The sequence below is a fragment of the Erinaceus europaeus genome, chromosome 8, assembly GCF_950295315.1.
Source record: "Erinaceus europaeus chromosome 8, mEriEur2.1, whole genome shotgun sequence".
NCBI lineage: Eukaryota > Metazoa > Chordata > Mammalia > Eulipotyphla > Erinaceidae > Erinaceus > Erinaceus europaeus.
Window position 1 is genome coordinate 31,477,626 of NC_080169.1, and position 11,718 is coordinate 31,489,343.

The 11,718-nt window shown below is 47.7% G+C and overlaps 1 protein-coding gene across 1 annotated transcript; it reads left to right on the forward strand.

Moving 5' to 3' along the window:
* The first annotated feature begins 445 nt into the window (after nt 1-445).
* SP8 (Sp8 transcription factor) lies at nt 446-3,140 on the forward strand. Its single transcript, XM_007523938.2, has 2 exons — nt 446-548; nt 1,605-3,140. Exons 1-2 carry the CDS (start codon nt 528-530, stop codon nt 3,105-3,107), a joined length of 1,524 nt encoding a protein of 507 aa, XP_007524000.1. The 5' UTR covers nt 446-527; the 3' UTR covers nt 3,108-3,140.
* The last annotated feature ends 8,578 nt before the right edge of the window (nt 3,141-11,718 follow it).

Consider the following 11,718-nt stretch of genomic DNA (forward strand, 5'->3'; position numbering starts at 1 on the left):
TGTCCCCCTGCCCCTTTCTGTCACACACGCACTTGGAGTGTCACCCACAGCACAGTCCCCTTCGCTCTGTCCTGTCCCTCCTCTCGCCCGCCATTGCCCCCCCCCCGTTACACTCACATCCCCTCGTGTCTGCCCTCCCCACCCGACCCCTGTACCCTCCTCTGCAGATGGGGCACTCACGCATACAGCTACTCGGTCAAACACGCACACGCACACGCACACGCACACACACACACCCACCCCGCAGCGCACACACAGAGCCACGGGCACCCCTCCCGCCGCCGCCCCCCCTCCCACCTCCCGGTGGTGGCGCCGCCGATGACCTCACGGCGCGCGCGCGGCGCGGCCCGGCGAGGCCGCAGATTGGCTGGCCGCGCCTCCGCGGCACTTCAAAGCCGGAGAGGGAGCTACAATTGTGGTGGAATGGGCGGAACTGATCATTGTATTGCACACCTCTAAAAAAAACACTGCCTCTGATTTATCAATATAAAAAAGATCCTCTGAGAGGAGGAGGGCACTTTTGTGTGATGGCAACTTCACTTCTAGGGGTGAGTCTCAGGATTTTTTTTCCCCTTGCTGGTTTAATTAGTTTCCTTTTATTGCCGATCGGAGGGGGTTAAAGTCGCCCCGGCCAGGCCACGGGCTATCAGTCTCTATTGAGAAGCCTTTTTTTTTTTCCCCTTCCTTCTTCTTTAAATACAAGTGAGTTTGGAGAATAAGAGAGAGAGGGGGGAGAGGGGGGCAGAGTCACTTTTTTTCCACCGCAGGATAAGCTTCGAAGGGCATTTAGACAAGTCACCTCGCAGCGCCCGGCCGCTCCCTGCTCGGGAGACGCGCACCCAGCCCGTTTTACATGCGACGATTTCGGTGGTAAAGAGAGCAAGTTTTTCCTTTTGGGAAAACTACGGATTTTCTCTCTCCCTCTTAAAAAAAAAAAAAAAAACCCGCAGCCCTCCCTGTCTTGCAGGTATGTTGAACCCATTAAAAAAAAAAAAAAACTATTGTAGATATGTATATTTTAAGAAAAAGGAAAGCAAGAAGAGCGAGCGAGCCCGATAGTTTTGCTCTTTTTCTGACCTGGGAAAAACAACCCCGATGAGTTTCTGAGGGACCGGAACCGGATTTTCAAAGCTCTCTTTGGATTACAGGGGAAGTGCTTTTAAAAGCAATCCAGTGGCTTTTTTCTTCTCTCTCCTTCTCTTCCCAGGCTTCTCGGCAAAGGAAACTTCCTTCCTCCCCAATTTCGATTTTTTCTTTGTTTGTTTGTTTGTTTGTTTCGAAGTGCCTGGGGCGTTGTGTGCAAGAGAGTGTTTTAGGTGAGAATACTTGTCAAACTCTTCTTTAGCATGGCGCTTTGCTCCCGAATCAGACGCCGGCAGCCAAACTTGTCCCCTTCCATAGAGTAGGAAGCAGCCGGGTGCCAGGGCTGTTGGGGGAGCCAGGTGAGTTGGTGGCGGCGCGCCGCAGCGACAGATGGGGTACAGTGGGGGCGTTTTGGAGGCTACCGGCGGACTGATACACACTTCTTCCCTCCCTCCCTTCCTCCCCCGCTGGCCCTTTGACCACCTCCCCTCCCCCACCCCCTTCTCCTCTCCTTTCCGCAGGAAGAACCGAGGTTGGGATCCACTCCTCTGGCCATGCTTGCTGCTACCTGTAACAAGATCGGCAGCCCCAGCCCGTCTCCCTCCTCCCTTTCGGACAGCTCGTCTTCCTTCGGCAAAGGCTTCCACCCCTGGAAACGCTCTTCCTCCTCGTCGTCCGGCAGCTGCAACGTGGTGGGCTCGGGTCTGTCCAGCTTCGGCGTGTCGGGGGCCACTCGGAACGGCGGCTCGTCTTCGGCGGCCGCAGCGGCCGCGGCGGCGGCGGCGGCGGCGGCGGCCCTGGTGTCCGACTCGTTCAGCTGCGGCGGCTCCCCGGGCTCCAGCGCCTTCTCGCTCACCTCCAGCAGCGCCGCCGCCGCCGCCGCGGCCGCCGCCGCCGCCGCGTCCAGCTCCCCGTTCGCCAACGACTACTCGGTGTTCCAGGCCCCCGGCGTGTCGGGGGGCAGCGGCGGCGGGGGCGGGGGCGGCGGCGGCGGCTCTTCGGCGCACTCGCAGGACGGCTCCCACCAGCCCGTGTTCATCTCCAAGGTGCACACCTCGGTGGACGGGCTGCAGGGCATCTACCCGCGCGTGGGCATGGCGCACCCCTACGAGTCGTGGTTCAAGCCCTCGCACCCGGGCCTGAGCGCGGCGGGAGACGTGGGCTCGGCCGGCGCCTCCAGCTGGTGGGACGTGGGCGCCGGCTGGATCGACGTGCAGAACCCGAATGGCGCGGCCGCGCTGCCGGGGTCGCTGCACCCCGCCGCCGGGGGGCTCCAGACCTCACTGCACTCGCCGCTCGGAGGCTACAACTCGGATTACTCGGGCCTGAGCCACTCGGCCTTCAGCAGCGGCGCTTCCTCACATCTGCTCAGCCCCGCGGGGCAGCACCTCATGGACGGCTTCAAGCCGGTGCTGCCCGGCTCCTACCCGGACTCGGCCCCGTCGCCGCTGGCCGGCGCCGGGGGCTCCATGCTGAGCGCAGGGCCGTCGGCTCCCCTGGGGGGCTCCCCGCGCTCCTCCGCCCGGCGCTACTCGGGCCGCGCCACCTGCGACTGCCCCAACTGCCAGGAGGCTGAGCGGCTGGGCCCGGCCGGGGCGAGCCTGCGGCGCAAGGGCCTGCACAGCTGCCACATCCCGGGCTGCGGGAAAGTCTACGGCAAGACGTCGCATCTCAAAGCGCACCTGCGCTGGCACACGGGCGAGCGGCCCTTCGTGTGCAACTGGCTCTTCTGCGGCAAGCGCTTCACGCGCTCCGACGAGCTGCAGCGGCACCTGCGGACCCACACGGGCGAGAAGCGCTTCGCCTGCCCTGTCTGCAACAAGCGCTTCATGCGCAGCGACCACCTCAGCAAGCACGTGAAGACGCACAGCGGCGGCGGCGGCGGCGGCTCGGCCGGCTCTGGGAGCGGAGGCAAGAAGGGCAGCGACACCGACAGTGAGCACAGCGCGGCGGGCAGCCCGGCCTGCCACTCGCCAGAGCTGCTGCCGCCCCCCGAGCCCGGCCACCGCAACGGGCTGGAGTGACGCGCCCCCTCCCCCGCGCCCGCCCCTCTGCCGACCCCCTCCCGCCCCGGCCGCCTGTGCGCTGTCTGTCTGGCCAGGCCTCTGCTCCAGACGTCCTCCATTGCAACCTTCTCTCTCTCTCTCTCTCTCTCTCTATCTCTATCTCTCTCTCTCACTCTGTCTCGTCTCACTCTTTTTCTCTTTTCACTTTGACTTTGGGAAAGGGGCATCTGGAAACGTCAGTAAGCCGCAGTACTACATACTGGGCTCTGGCTCTCCCTCTACGCCCGGGTAGCACTGCTCGGCTGAGCCCTCTCCCCCCGCCCCCCCCCCCCCCAGCTCGAACCTGCGCCTCTTTCGTCCTTTAGGTCTCCTCTCTCCTCCCAGCCCTTTCTCCGTCCCCAGGTTGTGACCGGCATGTCTTTCTGAGGGGGGCGGCCAGTGGAGTTAGAGCTGAATGAACCCACTGCCCGGGAGCCCAGGGCCTCCGCACCCACAGGAAACAATTCAGCTGAGCCAAGTTGAGTTGCGCCTTGGAAAGGGGGAGGCAGGAGGTCGGGACTGGGGTGGGGGAGGGAGGTGTCATCCCGGGCAGCCGCCGACTAGGCTCCTGAACCTCGGTTTCAGGCGACCTGGGATTCGATTAGGACAGTCCTGCCGGGTCCCTGCGCCCAGCTGTGCACAGCTGCTTGCCCTCCGCGGAGCCGTCGGAGCTCGGCCCAGAGATTTGTAGTGCGCACTCTCCCGGCATCAGCTCTGCCTCTTTCTCTTCTGAGGGTGGAATCAGTACAACTTTGAGTTAAGGGCAGTCTTTGTGAAGCCTTTCTGCAGCCTTCTTTCATCTTTGTAACTTTTTTTTTAACTTAAAAAAAAAAAAAACTAAAGAAAAAAACAGCATTTATCCACTTGGATTCCTTTAAAATAGGCTTTTTCTCTAGCAGTAAGAAAGTTTTCCTCTCAAAACTGTGCTAATATTGATCCCAAAGTTATTTTGATTACATTAACTTAAGGGGTAAGGGTGGGGTGGGGTGAGTGTAGGTGTCTTTTTCTTATGCAAAAATACCCCTTTCCGGTGAGATCAGATTAACTATTTCCGTGTTTGTCCTTTTCTACCTCGTTTTTTCCTCCACTCCAGAACATAACCTCCCAGTCTAGTCTCTCTCTTTTCTTCTCGTCTAACCGGCAATTTGTACAGTACCCATTTATGTAAATTCTTGCAATTCATTGAAGGTCCTTAGGATTAAACTTTTTTTTTTGGTGATTTCAACTTATAAATAAGTAAAGAAGTTATTGTTTATTTCATTCAAGACTAGTTTAAATGCCAAAAGAGGGAAAATAGGAAGAAGAAGAAGAAGAAGAAGGAAAAAAAAACACCTTTGTAAAGTATATTCGAACCTAATGGTTTGTACAACTGGAGAATCGTTCTAGATTAGTTACCAATTAACTGCAACTCCACCAGTGTATGGGTGTGAGGTGCAGTAGTCCAGGAGACGATTTTGTATAGTATTTTTATTGTACATTACTTCCAGTAAATATTTGAAAATATATTGAAGTAAACTTGATTTTTTTCTTACAAGAAAATACTGAGAATTATTTCTGCAATTCTGACGAGTTGCAGGTTTCTTTTTCTTCTTTTTCATTATTTTTTCTTTTTAACTCACTTCTGGAGGTGCAGAGCCACAAACGCACTTTCGGGGCCTAGTTTTGCTCGAATATGAATTTAGATAGGTATCAAACTGTAAGACAATATTTGATAAATGTGGGATGACATTTAATTTAATGGAGCATGTACTTATTTGCATTTGCTGGCAGTTCAGGCATAGTTAAAGTGAGAGTTCTCCTATATTTCCCAATAACTGGGTCTGCCAAAACCCATGTAGTAAATAAATTGTCCAAGTGAAGCTCAACTAACTTTGGCCTTTGTGTATTTCCTGAAGGTAATATTGTTAACTGTTAATAAACACTCCTGATAATACATTTAAATGTTTGCAGATTCTGCAAACTAGTTGCTCATTGTAATGTTGAAATAATTTGGATATTTCACATTGAAATGAAAAAAAAACTTTCTCTGGAACATTTTAGACTTGCATTTTAAATGCATGAAATGTAATTGATTTATTTGTAATATTTTAAATGGTATTAATAAAAGATAAAAGACTAGGCCAGTTAATTTGTTTTTTTTCTCCTTTTCTAAACTAGGGACATTTGCATTTTATATTTAGTTGAATATCTAAAACAATACAAACCTGTTTTGTGGTAATATTGAGATAATTACCTTTGAGATATTACTTATATGGAATGATCTATTTGACAAAGCTGTGTTTTCTCTGTTTATCAAGATAAAGATCATAGTATCTTAGAAATGTAGTTATTTACTAGTAGTTTTAACTCAAACATCAGGATTTACTGACCTCTTAAAATTCATGCTAAGTCACCAAACAAGTCAAAGAAAATTTTCCTTTCTGCTTCCTTCTCATTCTCCAGAAGGAGTCAGATTGTTGGCCATTGATTTCATTTGATATTTTAAAGGCCAGGCCTTACATTGGGAGATCAATACATCTAAAATAAAAACATGGGTTTTGGGGATAACTTTTGTTGTTAGGGGGTGGAGGAGGTCAAGCTAACAAAAGCTTGTTTTTGGCATTCCATGTCTTAGCTAAAGATTCTGTAGAGGTAAATATCAGTAGTAGATTCCTGTTGAAATGAGTTATCTGTTCTTTTAAAGTCTCTAAACAGCCACCAAAGAAAAGGAAGGTTAAACCTTAATCTATTTACTAGGCTATTGTTCATAGGTGTCAATGATACCAATAAAAAAATATTGTCTTGTTATGTCTAAGTGCATTTAAGCAATGGGTGTTCCTTGAGCCATACTTTGAAGCATAAAATTCTTTAAATGTTGATTGCTGTTATATCAAACTATTTCACTCTTAGATTAATATTATTTTGAATCAAATTGAATAAAATGTTAGTGTGTTCAGATTCTTATAAGTTTAGCTTCTTTCTTTCCATTTTCATCCTCCCAAGTTCATTCTAGGTGTCACATCTTGAATGGAAAACTTCCCACTGAAATGTAATTGAACTTATTATCCACATAAACAAAAATGAAAACAGAGTGCTATGAAGGCTGTAACTTCAGGAGAAAAAATAGGGATGAAATATTTTTAGATGAATGTAATTTGTGTCCCAAGTATCAGGATGCTTTACTTTACCTCTGCTCTCTGTGTTCTCCAATCCCTAGGCAAGTGCATTAGCACTAATACTTTGATTACCTGAATCTCTAGGTAGTGGTCGTATCAAATAAAATGCTCTTTTTCTATCATCCCCCACCCCTAGGAATAACTTGCAGAATTCAATTGAAGTGTTGTTTCTTTTTTATTAAAAGTTGCAGTGCTGAGGGATTCCTGGAAAACGGTTCTGGAGGAGTTAAATGTAATGCCAGGTAAGAAGCTGCTTGGTACATTTACAATATCACTTACATTACATAGTGAATCATATTTGATTTAACATGTGGACAGTGACAAGGAGAGATATTGTCTGGAGGCAAATTTCATTGAGGATAGTTGAAAGGGGGACAGATTTTTCTATGATATATATTGCAAACTTTCACTTTCTTTGGCTCCTCTCCCTCTAGGTTTGGTTTATTTTCTTTTGATGGTTATTGAGCACTATTTCTAAATTTATTTTCTTCAGAGTGTTTAAGGTTTCATTTTGGAGACAAACATGTTTGTCAGAGAACAGAGGACGAAGTGCAAAATTATAATTTCTTCCTACTTTGTGACAATGTGTTCATAGTGCCTGCAGGCTCACTCAAATGAAGTCAAAAGCTGAATCTCACAACCAAGGGACACACTTCTAATTTTGCAGATCAAGGTAGAGGTAAATGGTTGTTGACCCAGGGGTCAGAAGAGCATATATGAGTCCAGGCTTGTAGAGGGCTGTGGCTCAGTCCACCCTTTCTCTTGACCTCTAGATCTTCTGAACTTAAGCATTTCTTCCCTATACTGTTTCTGTCTGTTTGGGCTCATCTTCTCTCTTTTGTATAGAAGGAAACTGCTAAATTGTTGAGGTTAGACTATTAGCAAAATATCTTGTGCTGGTTACTTAATTGAAGCAAACACAATGAGCTAACTGTCATATCAGTGGATATTGGAAAAAGTTCCTGAACGAGGTTGCTTTCTTTCCACTCTTCTCTTAAGCCAGTCTTTGCATGACTTTTCAACTGGGCTGCCCCTAGGGAAAGACTGGAAATTAAAAATTAGAGTCAAGCAGCGGATGAGACTGGATTCCTGAATAGTCCAGATGGATAATCCTACCATCAACATTTTCATGTCCCCTTAAATCTTTTGGTGAGATAATTGAATGCAGTGTTACAAAAGGTCTATGAAGGAATTTCTTTAAAATAAATATTTTATGTTATAAACTAACTCCAAAGGCCAGAGGAGCTTTCATCCTAGGAAGTTAAAGTGACAACTTCAGAGGGTGAAAGTGTGACTAAGACGGTACAGATAAAAGTATAATGAAATTCTATGTTATGGCAAGGTTTCAAATAGCCTCAGAGGGATTGATTAGGTGCTGGTACTCAACAAACCGATGCTTTATTTTCCTACTGATTTTTACAGCTCTGCCCAAACAGGCATGGTTATTTTTTCCAGCACCTCTAAGAAAAATTCAGTCTTTATCGTCTCTCATTTAAAGTGTTTTCTACATCTTCTGTTTTTTTCTTTCTCTCAAAAATAGCCCAGCAGAACAATTCTACCGCTATGCTTAAAAGAAAATCGTGTTTAGTGAAGAACCAAAAGGAGTGTAGTAATAATACTGTAGTTATTTTAAAGTTAGCACTGTCATTCTGGGTGGCATCTTTTGAAGACTCTGTTCGGTACCTAAGTGTTTAAAAACTAAGATTCAGAATTTGTTTGCGTCCTATTTATTCCCTGCTTCCGGATTAAAGAAAAGCCGATAATTCCTCGCTATCCTGGTCTCCAGCGGCTGCGGATGCGCCTCAGTGGTCACCTCTTTAGTTTCGCTGCACTCCCCTGTGCATAGAAGTACTGATTTGCTAAAGTGGTGGAAGGGGGGTATCCAACTTGGGGCGGGGGGGGTGGTTGTCCCTGGGCGCGTGTTTAATTTAATTTAATTTAATTTTCTGCGTAGTCTGGCGGTGAGGAAGCAGCCGCACACATTTTACTTTGGTTCCTAACGAGAGTCGGGACTTCAAGTGCTCTAGGACAGCAAGTGATCTTGGGGCGGGGGAGGGGAGGAGGTACCGCTAACCGGGACTATCGCCCCAGCTGTACGCGGCCGTTTTCCACTGTCTTTCTAATGCCTGTCCTTGAAGCCCCTCTGCTGGGTATTAGTGGAAGTCCACTCCCTAACTTTGCTTCTCCAGAAAGCACTTCTTGCTGCCCAGGAGGGAGTATAAGAGACTGCAGGAGACTTGCTGGTGGATGGGTTCTCCAAAGATTACGCCATTCTCCCCTCACGCCTTCCCATGAATTCGTAGGGAGGGGTAGATTTTTTTGAGCCTGGGAGAATTCCTCAGTTTTTCTAAACGTTACCTTGTTCTCTTCCCGGCTCTTCGACGTGAGGGCTGCTAACTGGAAAAACAAACAAACAAACAAACAAAAACACGGAGAAGCTCCAGGAAGGGTTCTGAGCGGAAAAGCAACAACGTCAGCCAGCGGGTTTTAAGGAAGAGGGACCTTAAGACCTCAGAGGCAAGGGGGTGCAGCGCTAGCTTGGCTCGCGGGTTCGGGCTGCGGTGCTGAGCCTCCCAGCGGGGCACCCACGCACACAAAGGCGCCAAGGCGGCCTCTGCAGGCTGCGTGGACAGCGAGCGCCACCCTGTGCCCCTCGCCCGCTCTGCAGCGCGCCTAATGCAGGGAAGCTCAGGCCTGAACTCCACTGAGCCTCTGTCCCAGTGTTACTACCCACCGTGGGAATCGCCTGCTCCAGCTCTGAAAAGGATGCTCCCACCAATCAATCGGAAGGAGTGGAGGGTCCTTTCCTCCATTTCCCACGCTAGCCAAATCCCCAGTGCTCTCTCATTACCTTGCCACCTTGGAGGGTGTCTGCCCCACTGTAACCGAGATATGGACGAGCCCAGGCCATTCTTCCCAGCTTGTTAGGGATGTCTTTCTGGGAGTTGGGGTACCTGCCCGCTATCCCCTACTGTGCTCTTTTCTTGGTTAAAGTACTGTGTTCGCTCTCACCCGCCTCCTTTTTCTCGCTGCATTGGACAAAGTGCACCATCCTCCATCGGTGGACCTTTAATTCTTGTTCGTTTACCGTGAATTTGCCACAGTTGTGCAGTCTCCCACACTGGCAAAGAAGTAAAAACAAACAAACAAACAAAAAAAAACAAAAAGTGTGATTGAAAATTCTTTGCTATTTTTTACTTCAGAATCCAAAGAACAGTTGCTATGTAGGATAACACCTTACAGATAAATGTAGATATACAATCATTGAACCTGTTGAACAGAACACAGCTTTTTCTCTACCCGGTTGTACCTCAAACCCAGCCTTGTCTCTTGGTCTTCTTTCCCCTTTTTCCTTGCCTCTTAGCCCTTTGGACAGATAGCTATATACCGTCTGTTAGCAACATTATGCAGGCTTCCTATCTGTGTGACTTTTGAACGAATGTAGTTAATAATGATTGACCACCTCTCGGAAATGTGTACCTGCCTCTGCTTAGCCGTCTGAAGTCTAAATCTGAGCCGGATTCTGGTAATCCTTCCCCTCATGTCCTATCCCCCCCCACCCCCCCATTTAGGATCTTTCTTATCGTGCAGTGTTGGATCAACCTATTCCACTTTGTACTCTAGGTCTAGCAAATATGCAACTTGGCGCTCATTCATAGTTACGTGTACACTATCTATGTGCAGTATAACCAACTTCCTCAACACTTGGCATCTATGAGCAGCAGGTTAAAATCCATCCGGAGCGTTGACCCTAATCCCGGTCGTTGGGATGGCTGGGGCATGGGAGCCAGTGCGGAGTGGGCTGGGGAGGGCGGCCTATGTGGTCTGCAGTGACCGCCTAGACGCGGGTGGATGCAGTCTGACCACCAGGCGCTCCAGGCTATACTTGACACGTCCACCAACGGAGCCACCACTACCCTCCTCCCTGGTGCTAGCTGGTGACGTAACCTCCCCCCTCCTGCCCCACCCCTCGCTCCGGGGTCCGGAAAGTCGGGAAGCTCTGGAATGCCTCCTTCTTTCACCCTATTGTGCCTAGGTGTTGCAAACCACTGGAGGACAGAGCTTCGCGCTTTGATCTCATGTCTCAGTCATTCTTTAGCACAGAGGGGTGAGTTTAAATTAAATTTCTTTCTCTGCTGATAAGTTCTAATGGGCCTCAGAAGGTGAATAATTATGCAGTAACATTTCATGGGTTGTTGGAGTGGGAATTCCCACTGCGCTGTCACCAGGAACAGAATTTCCCCCAGAACGCTCAATGCTAAATGAGGCTTCGCACGTGAGCTACAAGTGTCTTTCAAATCTCAATGCAGATGGTCTAGACCTTCCTTGCTCTCACCTTTCTTGCCCCTGCAGATCAGTTTATAATCACCTTTATTTTCCATTTACGTTTTATTTGTGATTTAAAAATACTTGGAGATTGCTACTTAAGGGAGTCCTATTCTCTAAGATGAAATGTAACTTCGATGATTGCAAATATACATGCCCATCAAGACAAAATACACACTGAAGGAAGCTGGGCTTGCATTTTCCTGAATAAAAGCAGATGAGTCACCTGGAATTTGCCTTTGAATACCAGAACTGGGTCTTGCGACCTCTTTTGACATACTTTATTGAACTGGACCTCTTTTAGCTTGGTTGCTGAGAAAAGGGGTCAAGTCCTGAGGCTGCTAAAGTCAGTGTTCTGAACCTACTAGGTTTCCAATTCTGAAATAAACTTCTCATGGTGGGTAGGGTGGGTTAAAAAGAAAACTGCCTTTGTAGCTTCATTCAAAATAGTCATTTACCTACTAGAAGATACGAATTTAATATGAAAATTTTGATTTATATTTAATATTTCCCTAAGATAGATAAGAAATAGTTTCAAATAGTTGGGATATTTAAATGAGTCACAACATTTTGGTACTTAAAATGAAATTCAACAACCCAAATCAAAGAACCCTAAATTTGCAATTTAAAGCACAATGGAACTTTGTTATTTTGTTTTTAAAGGAAATATTTATATTCCATTCACATCAGTGTTTCATGGCATAGTGTTTTCCTTGTTTACTTTTCTTTCCTTTAAATTTATTCCTTTAAATGAATTGAGCCTTCACAAGATTTAAGATGTCTAAATCAACACATAGAAACTGGAGCCTGCTTATCAAGTTTTCACTCCTTTCTTGGCCACTAATTTGAAAGGATTCAAACAATGAGTTGATTTACATTATGCCCATTTCACCCAGCACTTTAAAACTAATGTAAAAAAAAAATTTCTTTATCATTCACCAAGGCTTATCTTTACGTCTCTGGGGGGACCAATCCTTTCAGCTGTAATTTCCCCCCACTTCATTTTAAGCACTGAAGAAAGAAAGTGAATGTCCCCCTCTGCTCTCCTCCCCAGTTCAGGTGATTGTCTATCAGTTCAACTGAAAATAAAGGATTTTCTCAGCCCAATT